Below are 23088 nucleotides of genomic sequence, written 5' to 3'. Positions count from 1 at the left end.
GGGCCCTTCGGTCCGAGCGTCAGCGTGGTAGTGCTCGGTCCCATGAATGACCCGTATCTGGTTTCACTCTCACCACGCTTCGCCTTAAAACACGTGGAGGGCCTTTTTACTTACAGCGCTTTGTGTTTGTCCTCCGCGAGAATCTGGTCGTTCGGCTTCAGTCCGTACCTTGAAAATAAAAAATAAAATCAAACGCGTGTTCAATGTTTGCTACAAAATATGGTGTTTTTAAGATGTGAAAACTTTCATACTTGTCAAGGAAGTCTTTGTCAACAACAGCGGAGATGTCCAGCAGGGGGTTGCCCATACCGAAGAGGGTGTTCTCGCTGCAAAAAGGAGCACAAAAACATAATTGTGTTGATAAAATGATCGTCTCAAAATATCACATACGATGTTGTCAACAAGGGAACAAATGACAACACTGGTAAAAAGTGGACACGTGCTTCTGCTGCAGGGATTATTACAAAAACAAAATAAATAGGGGAAGATACATAAGTGAGCTTGTAAAAAAAATAGAGGAAGTAAAAGTGAAAAAGTTTAGTAGAAATTGGTTAAAAAGGACAATATCTTAAGTTGTTAACGTGGAGTTTCTTAGTTTTTGCTTTGACGTGAAAATACTGTGAGATTAAAAATAGACTAAACAGGCATTTCCAAGAAGGGAGTGTCAGGAATCAATGGATGGAAAGCATATTTCTAACATTCCTTGGATGCATCTCCATTAGCAAGGCTGCGTAACTTTGGTTCACTGCAGTTTGCTTTTTGTAGGTTAGACAAAACAAAAAACAGTTAAAGTGGCATAAACAACCCATCATGCAGCAGGGTTTGCAAGAAATAGTAGTTACCATGATAGGATTTGCTAACAAAATTCAGTTCATCCACTAAAAGTAATATATAGACTTAAACATTAAAGCTTTCCTATGAAAACCGGCTAATAGGATAAGTTTCCCACAAGCCTAATGCTAGGAGGGGAAAGAACTTTAAAAGGCTACCGGCATTTGACAAGTTCTCATACACATTGTTTTTTATTTGATATTTAAACCGAACAAAGTCTTTGATAAGCAGGCATAGTCCTCCCCTTCTTACCTTGCAGATGGCATGTTGTCAGTAAAAACGGTTAAAAAAAAAAATCGGTCCTAAATTGAAGCCCAGAAGTTGAGAGAGGATCCTCACTACTACAGAAGCAGCATGTGTTTGACAGAGCACGCTGCACTTTGGACACACGCGCTGATTGGTGCAGGCGCTGGGCGGGACTTAGCCAGCTTTGATGCTCCGATTGGCCAAAAGGGAGGAAACTACAGCTGTGATTTTTAAGATGCCTTTGGGGACAGTGGGAAAGAAGAGTGAACGCTGGGTAAAGAAGCAAAAATCAAATAATATAAAATGAAAATAAAAATAAAAATGATATTGAAAAATATTGTTGAAGCGTGTTTTCATGCAATTGCATTTAATTATCTGAATGACAAACTTGTTTTCCTCCCCGGCCTCAGATATCTAAAGTGCTGAATAATAGATGTCTTTATAATAATCTGGCACGACAATAAATTTGCAATAACCACTGATGAAAGAAAAACTACAGCTTTGTGCATTTTAATATAGGCTATAATTATTTAAAAAAACAAATGTGCAACGTGCCTTCGAAGGAAGTGGTCCTTAAAGGTACACTGCGTAACATTTTGGACTATACTGTTGCCATCAACACAACACATGCTCTCAAAATCTTAAATAATATAATAAATATAATTGTGTTCACTATGTTAAGATGCAAAAAGATGTGTGTTATGTGTCATTATTCACTTTAAGTTTAGGGCCCTGGTCTTGTGATGAGGAAAAAAATCGGCAAAACACCACCAAGAAAAATTGCCTTTTAAAAATCAAAATAAAATTTTACTTGATCACTGCCCGTGCAACAGTCCGCACAGGATTAATTGTTTTTATTTATTTATTTTTGCTTTTTATTTATTTGTTTTTTGCCCCGTGGCGAGTTTGTTACTATGGCAACATTAAAAGTACAAAGGGACAAATGCAATGTGATAGGCTGACGTTACGTAAGTATTACAAGCACTATCATATGTAATGTAATGTATTTTTTTTAATATTAAAATGATTAATTAAGAAATAAAGGGCAAGACACGAGAGGGGCGGGCTGCAGCTTGCCGAACTTGAGGCAACTTGGAAGCGCGTTTGTTTAGCATAACTACTGCTTTTAAAAACAGCTGGCTTTGTTATCTTTTACTAGGCTAATCATTTACTGTCATATTGTGAAGCCTGTCTTTTGTGTTAGCGCGTTAGTATTTGCGCAGCTTCAACGATACAATTCACAAATTTTCTTTTTGCATTTGTTATTTTTTGCAATAAGCAAGTCTGCGACGCTCACATCTCCGGCTGGCCGCCCCTGCTGCACAGCTGAGCAGCTAGCTAACATTCACGCTAACAAAAACATGAAAACATTGCTGACACGTGACAAATCACATCGGTTTCTCACCTCAAGGTTATCCTCCTTCCGATCGACATGTTTGTTCCCTTTCCCGATGCGCCAAAAGAGAGCAGTGCAAGCCTCCGACAACCTGTGCCCACTGGTGCCGGGGAGGAGGAGAGGAGCGACGCGGGAACAGACGCTTGCTTCCCGGGGAGGAGCGGTGGGATGCAGCGGTGTCCTTTCCCTCCTCTGGCACGGACAGACAACCAGCGGACTCACGGACACTATAAGATAAAGAGGCTGTAAAAGTGGTCAGCTGCCCGCACTTAAACTGGCATAAAGGGTTTGGAGCATCTAATCCGGGAAATTTGTAAGATTGAGTAGCTTTGCAGCGTAGAAGATGGTCTTTCCAATGAAGCTCTGCCACTTTTCTCCAACTTCCAAGCATTTGTGTTCACTTTTAATGGAGGAAAGAAGTGGGCTATAAAACAAGTGTTGCATCAGGCAGAACTTGCAGAATACGCTATAAATAACAGTTGACTTTTATATATGAAAAGATAAGCCTTTATTGATCTCACAATAGAGAAATTCACTTGTTACCTTCAGCTCTCAAGAAAGGAAACTCAGGGTGTGCAAAATGGACAGAAAATGTGCTAACAATTCAATAGTAAATAGTATTGAATAGTAAATAGAGAAGCCACTACCGCACACACCGCTGAACATCCAGGGGGAGGACATTGAGGAGGTGGACAGTTTTCAAGTACCTGGGTGTTCATCTCAACAATAAACTGGACTGGTCCCACAACACCAACTCCCTGTACAAGAAGGGCCAAAGTCGCCTCCACCTTCTGAGGAGACTGAGGTCCTTCGGAGTGAGCAGGCCTCTGCTCAGGACTTTTTATGACTCTGTGATAGCCTCTGCTCTCCACTACGCTGCCGTGTGCTGGGCCCCGGGCAGCACAGAGCGGGACAAGAACAGACTGAACAAGCTGGTCAGGAGGGCCAGCTCCGTCCTGGGCTGCCCCCTGGACTCTGTGGAGGAGGTGAGTGACAGGAGGGTGTTAGCCAAGCTCACCTCCATCATGGACAACACCTCCCACCCACTGCACGGGACTGTAGAAGAGCTGAGCAGCTCTCTCAGTGGCAGACTGAGACACCCTCAGTGCAGGACGGAGCGCTACCGCAAAGCCTTCATCCCCACTGCTGTCAGACTGTGCAATAAGACTGTAAAGTAACATGTGCAATAATCTCTAATCAGCTCCACTTTATTAACTCTGAGTGATCTTCTTGAACGCCGACTGTAACAAGTGAATTTCTCCTTTGTGAGATCAATAAAGGATTATCTTATCTTATCTTATGTTATATACAATTACTACAAAACTTTAAAGTCACACCGCGTACAATTTTACAACAACAAAAAAAGCAGCGTAGTCCAAAATGTTACGCAGTGTGCCTTTAAGGAGAAAAAGTGTAAACAATATAAATAGAATAAACCGACTTTAAAAAAGATGTCAGTAGAGCACCTTTTAAACAAAAAATGTTACAAAGTGCTTCACGGGCAGCAACAGATGTTACTAAGTGTTTACTAAGATAGGCCTATTCTGGTTTTACATTTGAGGAGACGTCACTGAATTGAAATTGTGGGCAACATTGCAGCTCATGCTCCAGCAAAACGTGAAAACAGGACATGAGACATAAAGGCTGCACTGTCTAAAGCAGTGGTTTCCAAAGTGGGGTCCGGGGTCCTCAGACATTATGTGGGGGCCCCCAAAGCTTGTCTACACAGCAAGTACAATGACAAAATACTAACTAAACTGCAGTCATTGTTGGTGTTGTTTTTCATGTAATTTTAGCAGTAAAATAAATACTTTGAAAATAGTGAATAAATACTATTGCGGGGGCCCCGGGAGGTTTTCGGATCAGTAAGGGGGGCCGCGATGTCCCGGACTTTGGGAATGGCTGGTCTAAAGTAATAATGTCCATACTGAACAGGACACTGAACTTTACAGATTTCATGCAAAAACCAAAGTAACAAAAAAAGTTAAAGCCCTAATAAGAAATGCAAACACACCTCAGAGTGATATAAAATGCTTTATTACAAAATTTGAATATTGTCATAGCAAAACAGCCCTATGTCAACCCAACTCACTTTTGCATAATTATTCAGACTATCTTTCTCTATAGACCGGGTTTGCATACAGCCCTCCTGTTCTCTGTAGAATTCGAGAAGCAGAAGTTATTTAATTGAAAAAAATCCTGCATAACAAGTGTAAAACAGGTCAACACTGTGACACAAAACATCTGTAAAGAAAATCTGGAAATAAAGTCCATTCTTGAAGGCACATTAGTTTGTATTAGAAACTAAAAATATCAAAATCAGATGTTTCAAAAGAGTAACCTACAGCAGCCACGACCCGCAGCTGCATTTTAGTGTATTAAAAGTGTTACAGAGGGACACTGTGCTTTATCTGTGAGCCACTGCCTTCCCTTCAAGAAAGTGTGCAACTTATTACAGTATCATATGGTCGACAAACATGTATGCTGTGAGAAGTAGAAAGCTCTTTGATGCGGTTGTGTCCCCTAATGAAAACCTCACAGAAGCATTGGATTAAACATCGTCATCACTTGGTTAAATTATTGAACATACTGTTGCTTGGAGTTGGTCTTATTGCAAAACGACTTGGTAAAGAAAGAAAGAAAGACTAATTGATTTAATTGGAATATGAGGTGTGACAGTGATCTGGTAAATACAGTTGTCAATGCTACTTCACAAACAAATAATTTAGCATCGGAAGCTATCGGATGTGAAATACATGTGAGCGTAAAGGCAAAAGAAAGGAGAAAAATGCCTAAATGAGTTTTCAATGGCACTTTGGAGCTAAAATGATCAACTTTTATGATCTAAAATGACAGATTTTAGTCTTTGGCAAATGGAAAGAAATTGCTGCTACATAGTATTTTTTATTTTTTTTTGTAAATAGATCAGTGTTTTTGCTTTGTATTTCGTGTAAACAGTCAAATATTCACCTAATGCGGAGTATATAAGCGTGCGCTGAACTTTATATACTGGTCACCTCTCGTGTGCTTCAAGCAAAAGTGAACAATAGACACAAATAAAAGTCTCAGTACAAAGATATCTTTAACGTTCTAAATTTAACTTACTGTCGTTTCCATCTCGAGACATAATTATTATATCAAGGCAAAATATATATATATATCCTGGGAATTGTCAAAATAAGCTTTTAAACACATTTTGTACACACTTTTCGAAAACTTTCCCAGTAAGAATCTACTTGACTTGTTTCTCAGTCCAGTCGTTAACCACAGCATAAATGACAGGTCGTCCTTAGATAAAGCACAGATCTGTCCACGCGGCGCCCCCTGCAGGTGGGAGCTTGTTTTACTGGTACCAGGGCGTCTTTCGGACCCAGTGCAGCGTGAAGCCGGCGTCTGTTCGGATTTTAATGGAAGCTGCCTCCGCCTCGCGCACAGTCTCCTTCACAGACTGCATCAAGTTCTGGGCGTTGTGGACCAACATCTCTGTGGCCTGTGAATCAGAATCAGAATCAAGATAAGACTTGGTATTAGTAACCAATAAATGCACACAATCAAGCTTATTTTCAATTGCATTTAAGGGGGATGGATGGGTTATGCTTTCACTGGTATTTGATGATAATTTTAGGCAATGGACCCCAAAGAGTTTTTTGGTTACTGACCTGCTCTGATTCCTCTTCACTAATGTTGGTCCTTCCCAACATGGTGGCTTTGACTGTGGATAAGATTTTGAGCTGCGTGCTGATGGTGGGGATACGCTCACACACCTGCAAACAAGAAAACAAGACTATTAGCTTTAACAATGGACTTGACATTTATTAAAAAACACACTTCATACTTGTATAGGTCACACAAATGATTTGATAAAGTAAAATAAATGCAGACCTGTAGGAGGTTGGTGCGAATGCGTTTGTCGGTGCACTGCTTGGCCACCTCTTTGGCGAGCCGCGTGACCTCGTCTGAAGCTTTGGCGATGTCTTTGGCGCACTGGATGAGAGCGCGCTTGTTTCCGCCACCTCCACGCACCAGGCGGGACATCTCGGCCATCAGCAAAGCCATACGCTTAGCCGCGCCGATGATGTCGTTTCCCTAAAGAGCACATGGTTACACACATGGTAACAGAGCGTTTTGGGGATTACTCTTACAAGTATCAGTGAGAACCAAACTAAACTCCAGGGCTGGCTTTAATCGCTCACATTCTGATGGTGCACTCACTTTGCTGGACCACTTGCGGGCCTCTTCGTGGAGCTGCCGCGCCGCCACCATCATGGGCTCGTTCACCATGTCCCCAACTGGCTCTGGGAACTCCTCGTCTTTCTCCTCTGGTGGGGGAGGTCTGGGAGGGGGCACCTCACCTTCGGGCAGGGGAGGCTTGGGCGGGGCCAGGTCGTCATTCAGCTGTAAACATGGATTGAACAAGAATATTAAGGCCATTTCTTTTTTGAATAAATGAATGAATAAAGTTTGGCCTTTTTCTTCTGATAAGTAAAACATGTTCGTAAACTTCCAATTAACTATATATTGAAACTACAAGAGAGATCCAGAAAGGCGGCACACAAACATTTCTCTTGTGGACCTAGTACATTGAACATTAATACATACATAAACACACAGATTATGAAAGGCTTTCTTACACTGAGCTGTTCAATCTCAGGAGGAGGTGGAGGGGGGAAGTCCGGCTCTTGGGGCTGGAACGCTTCTCTTACTTTGGCCACAGCGTTGAGGATCTTATACCCAGAGTCCATAAAGCCTTTTTGTAGCGCTGAGGAGAAAAAACAATTCAGAAGGGTTGATCCCATGATAATTAAACAAATAAATCTGTCAAAAAGCAAGTACTTGGGTCGTGGATGTTGCCGGCCACAGCCTTGGCGTCCATGACCATGGGGGAGATTGTCTGGCTCAGCTCGTCCCGCGCTGCTGCCACCATTTCTCTGAATTTGGGGTCCTCCGAGTTCTCCACCTCGCGCTTGGCGACCAGGAGGATGCGGTTTGCGCGGCGAGCAATGCTGGTTGCCCCAGCGACGAGCATCTGTGGTTGGTGGTTCGCCATGGCAACGTTGCACTTGTCCAGGTCCTTCTTGATGGCCTCCTCCGACGCGTCCAGCAGAGACTTGGTGTCGATGGCCTCGTCCACCAAACCTGGATGAGAAAGCATCGAGATTTGACTGTTTGCTGGTAGCTAAATCCGCTAACAAGAATCACACAGCCATTACAAGAGGTTACAGACATATTAGGAAGTGATTAACACACGCTTAATGTTGACAATAGTGTGTCTTAACATAAAACTGGCAAAATGGGAGAAGGGCAAGAAGGTGATCTTAAATAAAGTGAATAGGTTATGGTATTGTTATTTTTGGCCCTTTCGAAAACCTTCGCATTCAAAGGCGTACTCGTCTCATATCTCGTCAGTGGTTATCCCTTTTGTTGAACAGATGGAAGGTCCTGGGTTTGATTCCCAGGCCTGAAAAGACCTTTGCTTGTGCTTCTTATGTCAGTGTGGGTTACTGTTGAGGGCATATTAATCTTGCGTTATAAAATATAATCAGTTGCTTCAGAACTCCACCTGTCATTTTCTCCACGTTGTCAATCCACTGGTTCTTCATGGTCTCGAAGTGCTCATATGCCGCCTGGTTCCCGGGGTTTCTCAGCAGAATACGAGCAGCAGACACAACCTGAAAATAGACTGGCTTTACTTAATGTCCAAGAACAAACTCATTGATTGACTGCGGAATTCTTCCGCAGTCAATTATTGGTTTTCATGTTCTTTATTATTATTCCTCTTCCATCTTTTTCCCGTTTTTCTAGAGCTTTCAGCACCTTCATGCTTTGTGCAATTTATGCAAGTTATGCATCAAAACGTTCCGCATGTTGAGGAGAAGGGTGCTATTACTTTTGGGACTTCTGCAACTTGCGTTTTTTCCGCAATCGGCCAAAATGTCGGAGATTTTTCCCATTGACTTATAATGGGGCTGCCGCAAATCCATGCTTTTCTGCACTTTTTTCTGCATTTTCTACAATTTCTGCACTTTGTGCATGTTCAGCTTATGCAACTTGTGGGTTTTGAGAAAAAATTGGCCTTCTGCAGTTTTCCAGTTTTTTTATACGAGAGTTTGAAATTTTTGCATTGGTGTGTATGGGGGAATCCAGCCAATGGGGAGACTCCAGGCCTTTCAGCCATTTGTGCAGCTTCTGCCAATCAAGCACTTTCAACAGTTTGACCAGTTTATGGAATATAAAAGTTTATGCAATATTAACAATTTATGCAAATTAACCACTTTATGGGATTTAACCAGTTAATGCATTTTTAAGCGTTTATGCAACTTAAGAGTTTATGCCATTTAGGATTTATGAATTTTAAAGAGTTTATGCAATTTACATAATTTATGCAAATTAACCCATTCATGCATTTTACCACTTTATGCAATTTATACAGTTCATGCAACATGACATTTATGCATTTTACCATTTTATGCAGTTTATACAGTTTATGCAACATGACATTTTAGCATTTTACCAGTTTATGCAAATTAACCACTTTATGCAATTTGATCAGTTTATGCAATTTCTGCATTCGCTTCCCGCAATTCCGCAGTCAATCGCAATGGTGCAGCCATTGCATTTCTAGTTTATGTTGTTACATAAACTAACCAAAAATAAACATACAACCTTAGCCTAAAATGTGCACTCTTGTATTTGCTTCTAAAGAGTATAGAACAAAGTTGGATAATCGATTCCCAGTGAAACTATCAAAAAGACTCAACAGCTTTCCCTGTCACTCCAAAACCAACTTATTACTTCTGAGAATGACATTAAATCGTACTTGTGGAGTTAAATCCCTCGTGGACTTGACCGCAGCCTGGATCCCCTCCACCGTGCTCTTGTTGGCCGTCCCGACCGCGGCCGCCTTCTCCGCTGTGGCTCCCAGTCTGTTCGCGTGGTTCTCGAAGTTTGCGGCTCTGTCCTCAAACACCTTCAGACACACAAAACGGTCACAAATGAAATCAACGTCACAGAGTAGTATTTATCTAGTTGTTGTTGGTCTGAATGACTGCAGTACCCACCTCATCCCTGTTGGGGGAGTCCACAGGGGCGGTAGCTGCCACGGCCAGCAACTTGATGGGCGTTGTGGTGTCACTGAAGATGTCCGACACTTCCTGGGTCATAGCTTCCTGCATTTTTCCTTTGAGATCCTAAAAATAACCAGACAAGAACAAATTACTATGTTTTTATAGTTGTTTTATAGTGCATTTTGTAAATCAAACGACTTTTTAATTTCTCTCCTATAGTTACAAATACACCTCTTTAACACCAGAGGGCGCTCCTTGCCTGCCTCATTCACATTATCTAGCCATTTTTTCCCCCTGGCAATACTAATCCATTTTTTGTCTCTATTGAAACGTCACGTAGCTCATTTGTTAATCAAAGACACAATCAAAAACCCTTTGTTGGAGGCTATATTCGCTATATTCACTTACTTTGAGAGCCTCCTGCAGTTGTTGGGCCACGGCACGGGCGTGGGGGGAGTCTCCTTCGCCCCTCGCTGCCAGTTCGGCCAGTTTTGCCATGAGCTGCTCCACGTGCTCGCACTTTCCCACCAGCTCCTGGCGGTACGCTGCGGGAAGAGCATTGGCCAGTCTGCGTCCCTCTGCCACCAGGCCACGGATCGCTGCCTGACCTGCAGAACGAACAAAGGCAATGACGATGATGATTTTTGCCTCTGTAACATGCCAACGTTACCGTCCTCCATGAACTATACTAGTGTCCTTGATATTAGGGCAATATTAGACACACAACATAATTCCTAGTGCATTATAGAGAAAGAATGATGTGCTATATTACAGAAAATTGCAGTTAAAAGGAAAACAAATCAACAAATAAATATTCATTTGAAAAAAAAAAAAAGGTCATTTGCACAGCTAAAAATGACCGGTTTCATCCTATATTTGAACAACGCCGAAGTGGTTTGTGTTGTGGTTGCTTTGGAGTACTACAAAATATTTTTTTGTCATATTATAAAATATGTAGTCCAATAAAAACTTGAAATAAACATCATCCTGATCCACATTACTTCAAATGTATTTAAAAAAAACAGAAAGCCACCATAAAGTGCTCCAAAAAAAATACTGTAGATAACGCTGAAATAGAGTAAATAGGTTTGCTAACCAAACTATGGCTCACATACAGCATACTAGTAATCATATGTATAATGATATATTTTAAAAAATACAGCTTTTTATCAAGCTTTTATCACCCCCATGAAAGGGACTATGCAGAGTTTAAAAATGTTAAAAGTATGTATTTTCCTCCCTCTACACGTTCCAGCAATGTCCTAATGTGTAGAATGAGCTCAGACCTGTTCACCACAACTACCTTTAAAATCCTGCACTGTCACTGAGAAAGTTATTACTTTGGGTCTGAAGTGCCGTCATGCACAAGCTTAATATAGAAGGTGGAGTTACACGTATGACCTGAGGTGGCAGTAGTGAGTATACACTGGCCAACTTGCATATTGCCCCTTTAAGAAAGTTCTTGATGGAGGTGACTTTACTCAGCTCTCAAAAAGATATTGCTTCCACAAAAGGGAAAAACTCAGTCACACTAATCACAAGTTTAAAATAAATAGAGCATATCAAGGTATTTTTACAAATTGTTGGCCTTTCCTGATATCTCTCTGCATTACAGCACATACTGTAGATGTTTCTTGGCCGGTTTGAATCTTACTTGGGCATATTTTTCCAAATATGGGCTTAAGTTACAATCCAAGTTTACATTCTTGCTCAAAGTTGCTGAGACAGAGGTCTCGTAGCAGTAGTAAAGTAAACAGCAAAAGGCGAAGTGAGGTTTTGAAACTGGTTGAGCCATAAATATTTGCTTTTTTCTTGGAAATCAACGATGAAGTTATAAATCACTTCCTCTGTGTGATGTTGAACTACTGACTTCTAAAAACTTCCCCAACATGAGTCATGAGACAAATAAAACAAATGCAACGTCGACTAACGTTTAGCAAGACTTTTTTTGTAGCTGCTCACTTCTCTTCTGTATGCAACAGCAGAAAAAAAGACAATGACTGATGATATTAGTAATATATGACGATAATGAGATCTTTGACTTCGTGATCTACACTACTCTTTTTTAGATTAAGCGTCACTCACTATACATCTAAATTTCACATTATTTATCAGACTGCAATTGACGAACTTAAAACAAAGCATAAACCTACAGACATTAAAGGCTTTAACAAAACCATGGAGATAATTGTATCTTTTGTGATGGCTTCTTTCTGTTTTTTGGACTATAAACCCTCCAAGTGTAGGTTTTTTGCAACGCCAGGATTCGAGCCAGACTCACCCACTCCGCTGTCGTCTATCGTGGGGTTGTCTATCCAGCGTTGGGCCTGTTCGATCTTCCCCTCCAGGTGCACCGCGGCCTTGGCGGGACGGCTGTTGGCCACCACTTTGTTGGTTTTGGACTGGAGGTTCTGCAGAGCTGTGGCGATCTGTTTGGCCAAAGCACGAGCCTCTGGTGTGTCCCCTTTACCCCTATACGAGGACGAGGACAAACACAGAGTGAGTTTTCAAACTTTTTATATTGTAAAATGGACAGGACTGTGGCAGGAGTAAGGAGACGGGCTGCTCATTTGGATTCCTGCAAATGATCTCGTACTTTACAGACTTGAAACTGTCAGTAAGATCAGAGTGGTGCCCCCTATTGAGCTGATTCAGCATCAGGAAAAGAGGCAGATCATTTGTGGGGGTGATTGTCAGAGAAAAAAAAAAGGAAAAGCCAAAGAGAAAGAAGAAGAAAAGGATTCTCAACAGCAGTGATAGATGGCGCTGGAAATGTTTTCCTAATGAGATCAGTGAGTGGGACGGATTTATGCATCGATCAACTTCCCACCACAGAGCGATTTAAACTGGCTGAGTGAATTACAAAAACAAAACATCCACATTTGAACTTCACACTAGACGCTTTCCAGATTGAAAAGGTGGAAAAACCCTATGATATTTGGTTTAAAAAAGGATTTGTAAAGTAAAGGTTGTGGTGCTCATCTGCCAAGCTTTCCACCGCCTGACAGAGAACAGACGTTACCACATGATCAGCGTTTCGAGAGGACACTTTTGTTTTTAGGGGTTTTATTTTGAAGCAGGCCTTGTTTTGATGCTTTGTTTCTTGGTGACAGAAGCAACAACAGCTGCAAAGTGAAGCCCCACAGCCTGGAACTGATCAACATAATGAAGCAGATCGGCATCAAACCGCAGGGGACTGAGTGGAAAAGCGCTGGATTCAATATGAAAATGAAATCTTACTGCCTCCTGAGGTCGGAGAGTTTGGCGGTGAGGCCGGCGATCTCCTGAATGGAGCGCAGGATGTCATCTCTGTCTTTGGGGTCCTCGCATCTCTGAGCGATCTTTGCGGCTTCGGTGAGCAGAGCGGTTATCGTCTTCTCTCCCTCCGGACTGCCGTTCGGGTCAGCCAGCCAGCTCTACGGGATAAAAAAGATCTAGTAATGCAAGTCATCAAAGTATTCGGTGAAGCAGATCAGACATTTTAGATGCAGTCTCTTTACAGGGTTTATACAAGCAGCAGAAAGTCAAGCTTAGTGCGTTTTAATGCCATTTTAAAAGGTCCAACTACTATATTTTAATGCCACAAATGAAGAAAAAAAAATCAGAGCATATTTACTTTCTTAAAATTTGCAAACATTTCATCAGATCAGAGGAAAGAGAAGTGGTCGAAACGGGAAACTCTTGAGCAAAAAAATTGTTAAAAGTGTTAGGCAATGTCATAATTTCCAATAAATCTAAATTCAATGCGAGTTTGAATCCAATGTAATGCTTTTTGATGACATTTAAGGTCTTGATTATGAACCAATTCATTTAAGGACTTCTAATACCTGGCAGAAACACTGTGATTATTATGATTACTTATTGAAACCACTGCAACAAAAATGAGCATTCCCGTAAAAGTTCTAGTCTGCGAGAAATGTGACCCAGCTGTAAAGCCTGATTTATACTTTTTTCTTTAATTTGTGGACACGGTCTTTGAAACATGTAGAGAGTTAGAAATTTCTTTTTCCTCGGGACACAGTTGGGATAATTGAGGGCCTGGCCTTATGACAACTTTCCTCAAATTCCACTGTTATACATGGAGAAAGGGAGTAGGGAAAGGTCTCTTCGCAGATTTCAAAGGTATTCACCATATTTTTAAGCTTTTTTGAGTACTTTCACAGAAAATGTCACACTTCATTCACTGGAAATCCCCTATAAACCCGTCATGAAAGTGGCACCTGCGCAGAGTCGATGAGTTTCGCGATGGCCTGTTTGGCGTTGGTCATGGCCTCCAGTTTACGAGCGGCGTTTTCCACTTTCCCTGCGAGGTCGTCCAGTCCGTGGGCGACCTGCTGCGCCTTCTGCATCGCCATGGGAGACGTCCCCTGACCTCTGTGAAAACACATGTGCGCACCATAAGCCTTGATACATCTGCACCTTTCCAAACCCTGCGAGCTTATTTTGCTTTCCTCCTTCTCACAGTAGCTTGTAACCCCTTATTTGTTTAAGTCTTGGGGGATGATATCGGGTTAAAGTAGATTAAGGATTAATACTCGACAGCTGTTTCTACTCAGCTGAGGCTCTCGCTCCCTGTAGAGTCCACGCTCCCCCCCCAAAACTGATTATTACTTTGGTCAACATTTCAAAAGTGCGAGAAAGTTTTCATCACAAACGCTGCTGCTGACATGCTTTTGGGGGCAGTGGGTTTCAAAGTGTTTAATGTAAGATATAACATGAGGGTTTAACTCTTAACCAGGTGCAGATTATGTTCATGGTAAAAGTATGTGTATGGATCCAGCAGGACAGGACAAAGAAATGGTCACATTGTTCGACCATTAAAGGGACTATACAGAGTTTAAAAATGTTAAAATTATGTATTTTCCTCCCCCTACATGTTCCAGCCATGTCCTAATGTGTAGAATGAGCCCAGACCTGTTCACCACAACTGCCTCTAAAATCCTGCACTGTCACTCAAAAAGTTGTTACTTCGAGTCCAAAATGCCGTCATGCACGAGCTTAATATAGAAGGTGAAGTTACATGTATGGCCTGAGGTGGCAGTAGTGAGTGTATAATGGCTAACTTGCATCTAGTCTCTTTAAGGTAGAGAAAGCAATTTTTAAAATCCAAAAACTGAAGTTTGGAAGAAATCATTCAACCTATTAGCAATAAGATTGTTGGACACACCTTTCTAAATGTATGTAATGTACAGTGCTCTGTTGCAATTGTAATCTTCTCATGCTCATTCAGAATAAGCTTGACCAACAAACCTTAGTTCACTCATCAATGAAACATTATGTCAGTCATATGAATTGCTTATTAAAAGTAAAAAATACAATACAAAAGTGTAACAATAACTCATTTTACAGAGTAGATTTGTGAAACTGGGTTGCTCCTGTGCATTTTACCTTGCCCTCATGTCGGACACCTGGTCGGTCAGGCCTCCCAGGGCTTTGGCTGCCCCCAGGATGTCCCTGCGCTCCTTCCCTGCGCAGAGCTCACCCACTTTCCCTGCTTCATCCAGGATCTGACGCACAGCCTGCTCTCCCGCGTCTCCTGCAGCAAAACACAGATCACACAAGTCAGTCAGCTCAGGATACTTAAGAACGCACAATAACTGCATAGGTTATAGTGGTTTATGTACTCTAGCATTACCTGGCGGCGCATTCGGATCCCGGAGCCAGTTTTTAGCCTGACCCATTTTGGACTCAATGAGCCCCAGCGCCCTCTTCATGGCCTCTGTGTCCTTTAGAAATGAAACAGAAAACACAAATAAGTTGTGGAAAAATCCAATCGACTTAATTAGAACAAGTGTGACCTGATCAATCGTTACAGTCAAGTGCATCTTTTCATTGATTGTTGTTATGAAAAAGGCCTTTTGTACTTTCAATTGTTTCAGTGAGACTTTTTAAATCAAATACATGTTTCTTTTAATGGTAAGTCTTCTCGGATTAATTAATAAGCTGGTTATTGTTGCTGTAACACTCACATCTACCACAATCATTATCAAACGCTATTGCAATTGTAGAAACAAACTAAGAATCTGGATCTATATGACAAAACAAATGTGATTTGAGCTTCTGTGTTAAGAGGAATCAGACCTAAGATTGGCGTTACTTTGCAGAACATAATTTGTAAAACTGCTTCTTACTCACAGGCCTTTAGCATAACAAAGCTTCATATTGTCTGCATAGAAAAAAACATTTGCAAAAACATCAAACTCAAAACTCATTCAAACTCCGCATGCATTTTTGTTTAATGTTTCCAACAACAATGAGCAAGTCTTGAAATCATTTCCATTTGTATCTCGATCTCGTTGGATGGAAATACAACGCCGCTGCAGCAGCATCGGCGCTCGAGATGAACTGGCTCATTGTCCGAGCGGAAAAAAACCAAGCCGAGCAGATGACCGACAAAATGTAATTTAAATGTCACAAATTCAGGAAACAGTTAGTGCTTTCATCCAGAGAAGCCGGAGAACATTTGAAGTCCGTCTGGCTTCTGATAAAACCCTCTTTTGTTTTGCCGTTGTCAAAGTGTGTGCATCAGGACTGGCCCATTACAGTATTAATGTCTGAACGCTGACCTGTAATCTAATATGGCCACAGCGGGCGGCCAGGAACGATGATGTAGGGACGGATGCAAAATGAAATGTGTTTTATGGATCAGGTTTCCGGAAAGAGACTGGTTTATCTTCTGAACTAAAGTTGAGATAGCTACTGCTGTTTTTGCTTGATCAAAAAAAGTGTATCTAGAGCCCAATTTTTTCTTCTCTGCATAATTTTCTGTCTTTTTATGGAGGTATTTCATTATAAATATGTATGGTAACACTATTAAAGCATTTGTAAATACCTATTTCATCATTTTTTTTTCAACATTTACAAACCTTCCTCATCTTGAATCAATCATTTATAAGCGCCTAAGTAGCAGTTACCTTTCAATGAATGACTTTAGATCAATATGCAAATATAACAAACCATTTTCCAAGACTTTACCATTCATGACTCGTGCCTGACCTTAACCAGACACAGGGGGCGCTGTGCTAGTATCTGTTTGGGTGTCTTATAAATGTCTTTTAAATGATGAGTGAAGTATTTACCAGTGCATTAATAACTGCTTGAGCGTCACCATATGGGGAAAGATGTAGTTTATTTTAGCTTAGTTCAACTACTGCATCTATACTGTAACTGTTGTAGTGTAGTATAGACTAGACCTGGTTTTGTGCTGGTTTAGACCTTGTAAGGATGTCAAATGTTTTGGGATTAATGAGATAAATCAAAGCTCTAGAGTCCGAAAAGAAGTCTTGTTGCCAATAAACTAGCATTGATTCTTGACTCTCCCAGAGATGTTTGGTAGATTGTCTAATAACTAGGCCTCTTAACATTTTATCATAACTCGTCACAAAAACAAAAAGGAGGGGGTGTGTGTGCTAAGAATGACCCAGGGTGAGGAGGAGGAGAAGGAACCGGAAGTTGAAAGGTGTGAAGTGTTTGGATGGGAGCTGTGTGGGCGGTGTTTGCAGCTGCTGCTCAGTCACTGAATCACAATGAACTCAGGGAAAGTCAAATACAGTAATCCAAGCATTTAAAGTAACAAGTACCGACAAAGCCATGAATGGACGTTACTTTGGTTTGGATTACCGGTTCCAAAATCTCTGAATGTGCAAAAGGATTGTATATGCTGTGGTCACTAACTTGCTTTGTGTCAACATTTCATCTACAGACTACAGACAAACTATTTTCGATCTTTTCATTTACTTCAAAACAAAATACGTTTGCGTGTCTTCTAAACCTATATAACCTATAAAAAAAATAGTAACAAATATTTGTGAATGAGCATCAAATCAACTAACGTATTTACAGTAAAACAGGTTTAAACTAAATTGAGCCATTCCCTGAAGGCCTGTGGCATTTCCTGTGTGTCCGTGTCCAGTGGAAACCTGATCGTCCCGCTAAGAGAGTGCTGAGCGGGACATAATGCGCCTCAATCAATAAAAGGAGTCAAGTTATCAATAGAGCGACCTCGTTAGGACACTGCTCGGGCTTCACACAAGGCAAGGTCAGCAGAGGAGATATGAGGCAGTAAATATGAAGTCAAGCTTGATGAGAAAAACTGAGTTAAGAGGATTTTTTCTCCCGCAAAATATATGCATACGCCTTTCTTTAGCAAATGCATTTACTGTAGTTAATTTCCAACCACTGCAATAAAGTCAGTCTGATGAAATTATGAGGCAAAGCAACAACAAAACAGCAATGTGCTTCACCCTGCAAAACCATTTCTCAACTAAAAAACACATGAGTTATAATGCGTAAAACCTGAAGACAAACTTTCTGCAGCATCGACACACAGGCGTCTCATGCCAGGAGCCTTACCTTCTGCACAGGTGGGAGTGAAGGAGGGACAGACACAGTGACAGGGAAAGGAAAAACAAAAGTGATTCAGCAGGATCGATGAGGGAAAGGACAGTGAGAGAGAGAGAGAAAATAATAATAAAAACTGTTTTTCAAGGTCAGGTTATTCCAAATGAGGAGAAAGGGGTTTGGACATGCACCGAGAGAACTGGTCACCACACAGACAACATTCAACATTTCAGAAACATGGCAGTAATAACATGAAAAACACTGACAAAGCTGGATAAATATTTAGCTACAACATTTCATAGGTGGATTATGATCACTCATGAATATTTTTGCATGATTGAGTAACCTATAATAATGAAAGTAAAGGACATGCTTTCTTCTAAATAGGCAAGTCTCGCTTAAGTCTCACATCTCTGACATTTTATGAACCACCTCAGGCTTTCATCTTAGGGAGAGGTCTTCCTGCTTGAGTCAGGACTAAACAGGGTGAGGCTGCGTTTCAGTTTTACGCAGCTGAAATCTCAAACAGAACTTGAAGTGAGACAGGCCTCAACTTTGCCTGTAAATACAACAAGTAAAAGTATTTCACTACTATTATTTTTATTTTTGATCTCCTTCTACGTTTTATTGTATGGACTTTAAAACATGCTTTTTGTTTTCTGTAAAGCAGTTTGAATGACTTTGTATATTAAATTAAACTCTAAAATCAACCTTGCCAACTTCAACAGTTCTTTGACAACTTGTTGCACTTTAAGTTTTGGAGATGACCGATGGAACTGAGAGATGGGACCCACTGCATATCGAAAAATAAAAATAAAAAGGTGTGTTTGATGAGTGCACCTTGTTGGCCCAGGCGTCCTCGTCCCAGGAGGTGAGCTGCAGCACGCGGATGATCTCGTTTATCTCCGCGCTCATCTTCTCAAACGTGAAGTTCCTGTTCTTCACCGCCTCCTCCACCCCGTGGCTGCCCGACGTCTTCGTGGTCACAAAGATTTTAATTCCTGCGATGGGGAAGATGATGTCACTAACCTACACTCGTGCTGGGAGTCGGTGTAAATGTTCAGACCTGAGATGAGGATGGGCAGCAGCTCTTTGACTGTGTTCATGGAGTTGATGAGCATCACTCTGTGCTCCTGGTGAGTCAACTCCTGCTGCCGCTCGTCAATCATCTTCGCCATCTTCGTCATCCCTGGAACACACGCATAAAGCAACCAGTTTCTGCATGTGAAAATATATAATAACAAATCATGTATAAAACGTGTAGTAGTTCTAAAAATACACGAGATTCTTGTATTAGTTTGACAATTTATATTTCAGTATTCTCTCAAACGTTGATGCTGAGGTATTTTCCAAAATGATAAATCCAAAATGTCTTTTACTCGGAGACACTCACCTGGTCCCAGGTTCTTTGTGTATGTGAGAAGGTCCGGCATCGTCTCCACCACTTCAGCCACGGTCAGGTACTCCAGGATACCTTTACACACCCGGATTATTTTACGAACCTGCCACAAAAACAAGACCAAATGTTCAGAGACTAAGAATTTGGCTTATCCCTCAATCACTTTACCTTGACCTTTATTTATAACCAGGAAAGTCCAATCTCTTTCAGGGGAGAACAGGCCCCAGACAGGACCCTACTGTACATGTTTTTTTGTGAAAGGTGAGACGTGCTTCCCCTTCAGGTGTCATTATTTTTGACAGCGTGGAATACGTCAATACATTGTTGTTTTGCTCATAATGGACTGTGGTAGAAAGCTATTCATCTTACTCAAAGTTAAAATGCTAACCAAGTAAGATCAGATGGCACAAACTATTCTCTTCCTTTTCAAGTCACTTCGAATGAGGATTTAACTCACTCGCTTTGGCACAGATTGCTGGTTCATCAGATACTAGCATCACATTGAAATACAGTGTTGACTCCTCTGTGGGTCGCTGTGACTGATGACTGCTGCTGACTCCGGCAAAAACCCCATAGACAACGGCGGCCATTTTTTATTGACCCTTCACCCGAGTGTATGCACACGCAGCGGCCTGTATCGACACGCACTGCATCACCGCAGGCAGGATGGCAGGATCTCGTAGGTGTAATTAGGGGGTTGCTTTTATGGGAGATTTACCAATGACGTGACCTTGGATGATGTCATAGATATTTCAGATGTGAGGGCATGTTCAACCAGAGAGAGAGATTTAAGGTTTACGGCAAGTCTTTAAGATGAAAATTAGATCTCTGTTCAACCAAGGTGCAGAGCGATGACAAAAAAGTGCATTTATAGAGATCAGGATCTAATGTTTTAAATATAAATCTGCCATGTTGAGGGGTGCTAAATACTGGCCATAGACTAATAAACTAAAACATGATAAAAGAAAGCAGTGAGAAACTCTGTTAGCAGCCACGTCACACACTGTGGAGTCCAAGTGCTTTCAGGTAAAATCCAATATTTTACATTTATTGGATTACTATAATGGAATGCAGCAGAAATCAAAGAAATCCAAGAAATGTTCAAGCTCCTCTTGAAGCATGCACAGACATAAATGTAACAGTTGTAAAAGTGGGGAAAGTAAGTTGTCAATTTCTTAAGTAACTCAAGCCGGAAAAACAGGTTGATGTCAGAAAATATCGTGTTGCTACAAAGAAACATTTGTCTTTGCGACCTATTCACAAGTTCACAACCGAACCATTGTGTATCAGTCTAAACATGATTTACTGGGTCAGGGGGAGGAGTGGCTGGTGCTGTTCAAACACAGTTTCACAAATACAATCATGACACTTCGCTGCAGCGTCCCAGTGGCAGAGGGGAGTTCACTTTGACTGAACTTTGTGAGTCAAAATGATATAAAATGACGCAGAATTGGTTTTACGGTATTCATTATCGCGTTTGTAACTTGTACCTCAGCTTCGTCGAAAGTGAGCAGCAGGTCAGACGTCCCGGAGAGGATCCCCCGCGAGCCGTCAATGAGGTAGTCCCGGGCAGGCACAGAGTAGGGGTCGGCTTTCAGCATGGAGGCCGCCTGCACCAGCTTCGTGCACGCGTTCTCTACTCTGAGGAAATAAGGCAGGGGCAGACATTTAAAGCTTGGTGAAAGATTCATCTCAAATATAATTCAAATATAAATTCACCCAATTTTTTCCCTCACATTTCATGACATTGGAGATATACTCGATATTGTAAATTTGCATATCTTCCAACAGCAATTTTGATATGATCTTGTAGACTATATATTACCCATCTATATAATACCCATCTCCTCACTGCTTCAGGCTCATAGTAGCACCTTTCAGAGCAACAGCAGGTGAGTACTTTTAGCAAATATAAGTTGATTCTGGTGAAATAACGGGACAAATACTCAGAACACTTGCACAGGCAGGAAGTGAAAATTGGCAAGTGGCCAAGACCAAACCTGTTCCAGTTCTCACAGTTCATTTGCCTCAAGAAAAACAGCGGTACTTTGACAACGTGAGAATATTATAGTACTTGTGTAACTTTCTGACAAAACTCCAAGAAGTGCAGTCTTATCACACAGTACTTTTCACTTCGACTCAAGCGATTTTATTTTGATGTAACAGTAGATTTAAGTTTACTCCTGTCACAAATAACATAAAAATGTATCCAAGTTTCATCTTCTTCTGTTAATTTTCTTGTACTTAAGAAGAAGAATTGCTTTTTTTAATGTAATTTTGTCATAGGATTATTTACAAAAATTTGATTCTTCACGTTATTTTAGGTGTTGTCTTTTGGATTAGATATTAAAACAAAAAGTTCATATATATTTGCATCTCTACTTTTCACTTCTATTTGAGCAAAATACTTCACTCCAACTTAAGTAATTTCTGGCTGCCCTGTCCACCTCTGGTCGTGATATAAGGGCCAAAATGAAAGCAGCCTTTGAGATTTCATTGTGCAGCTCCGTGTTAGCGACAGCCTGCCCTCAGCCTCGTGCGTTGAGGTAAGGACTTGTGTCCTTCAGCCTACAGAGCACTGACCAGACCCTGCTTGGGACGCTATATTTAGAAGGGGCTGCATTCCTGTCCCGTGTGCTGATGGATGACGACAGGGTGACGACGAGGCTCTGAGGCACCAAAAGTGTCGAGACCTGCGCCCCTCAACCACCCCCTGGAGCCCTGACCCCCTCATCGTCCACAGTCTGATTCAGCCCTGACCCTTACCTATGCTACACGGATTTATTTACTTGTCAAGGGCTTATAGTTGTTTCTTTTTTTTTGGTTTACAGATAAAGGGAATCGAGGGTACTTCACCACCTGAAAGTTTGCGTAGCCTCTTCAACCCCCTCTAAAACCAATGCTTCACTCAAGGACAGCTCTACCTCCTGAGGAACAATCATTTTCTCACACAAAAGGGAAGTCTCCAGTTACATCTTAATAGTGTGTAAAGTGTACAGACAGTTCCTCTCTTCTAGCGTTAAGGCATGGCTCCTAGTAAAGCAGTGTTTTTCAGTCACCGCAGAAGCTCTTAACATGCCACATTTAAACTCAGCTTCAGATAATGACACAGACCATGACAAGCCAACAGTCTCCAAAAACAGTTTTCGCCAGAACTCACTTGCTGAACGCCGGCGGCATGTCCCTTTTCATGATCTGGTCATCTGTGGTCTGTACGGTCTCCCTCCCCACCTGAAAAAGACAAAGACAAACATTTAAGATTTTATTTATGATTTGAACAAGCGTTATGAAGCCTGACAAATGCTTCTTGTAGTTGGGTGCTATACGAAAAAGGGAAAAATCTGTCCCCGTCAACCATAAAATGAGCATTAAAACGAACACTACATTTATAACAATATACAGGTCTGGAGAATATCCCTAAGCCTGCAGCAAGCAAGCTAAAACATGGTGTAGAGACAGAAATGATCAGAGTAAGTTTGGTGAAGGTTTAAACACGCAGAGAAGCTTCATCTCAACATGCTGGTGTGTAATGGGGAAGCTATTTGAGTTCTGGAGAGATGCTGACAATTTACATCTCTGAATATGCACACTACCACATAGTTAAAACCTCCAAAAAGTAGACTGTGCATGGCATTAGAAACCCAGTAAACACATCAATAAAGAACAAGACATACACTGTAAACTGCATCGAGTGTCCAGAGATGCAGACAGAGGGGGGCGGTGGGGTGACAGAGAGGGGGACCTTTTTTGGTGACTCGTCCATCAGTCAAAAGGATTTGTATCACTCAACACCTCCAGCTATTTTCAAATGA

General features: G+C 41.4%; 2 protein-coding genes across 2 annotated transcripts in view; both read right to left on the bottom strand.

The window, feature by feature from the left end:
* adkb (adenosine kinase b) overlaps nt 1-2784 on the bottom strand; it is a 253614-nt gene extending 250830 nt beyond the window's left edge. The window contains exons 1-3 of the mRNA XM_079577255.1: nt 2483-2784; nt 252-326; nt 115-168 (exon numbers count right to left, since the gene is read on the bottom strand). Coding sequence (XP_079433381.1) covers nt 115-168; nt 252-326; nt 2483-2511 — 158 coding nt within the window. The 5' untranslated portion in view covers nt 2512-2784. The remainder of the gene's footprint in view (nt 1-114; nt 169-251; nt 327-2482) is intronic.
* Nucleotides 2785-5814: 3030 nt separating this feature from the next.
* Nucleotides 5815-22501, bottom strand: LOC306978529 (vinculin). Its single transcript, XM_079577122.1, has 20 exons — nt 22437-22501; nt 20767-20917; nt 19271-19379; nt 18944-19066; nt 18718-18878; nt 15173-15263; nt 14926-15073; nt 13758-13911; nt 12778-12953; nt 11819-12009; nt 9946-10145; nt 9532-9660; nt 9291-9440; nt 8034-8142; nt 7307-7609; nt 7105-7232; nt 6686-6868; nt 6356-6559; nt 6133-6237; nt 5815-5963 (listed from the first exon to the last, which is right to left on the bottom strand). The coding sequence occupies exons 1-20, from the start codon at nt 22466-22468 to the stop codon at nt 5817-5819; spliced, it is 2994 nt and encodes a 997-aa protein (XP_079433248.1). The 5' UTR covers nt 22469-22501; the 3' UTR covers nt 5815-5816.
* Between the last annotated feature and the right edge of the window lie 587 nt (nt 22502-23088).

This window comes from Gobius niger (genome assembly GCF_951799975.1).
Source record: "Gobius niger genome assembly, chromosome: 19".
NCBI classification, from domain to species: domain Eukaryota; kingdom Metazoa; phylum Chordata; class Actinopteri; order Gobiiformes; family Gobiidae; genus Gobius; species Gobius niger.
The sequence above is the reverse complement of the archived record's forward strand: the minus strand, read 5'-3'. Positions and strand labels throughout refer to the sequence as shown.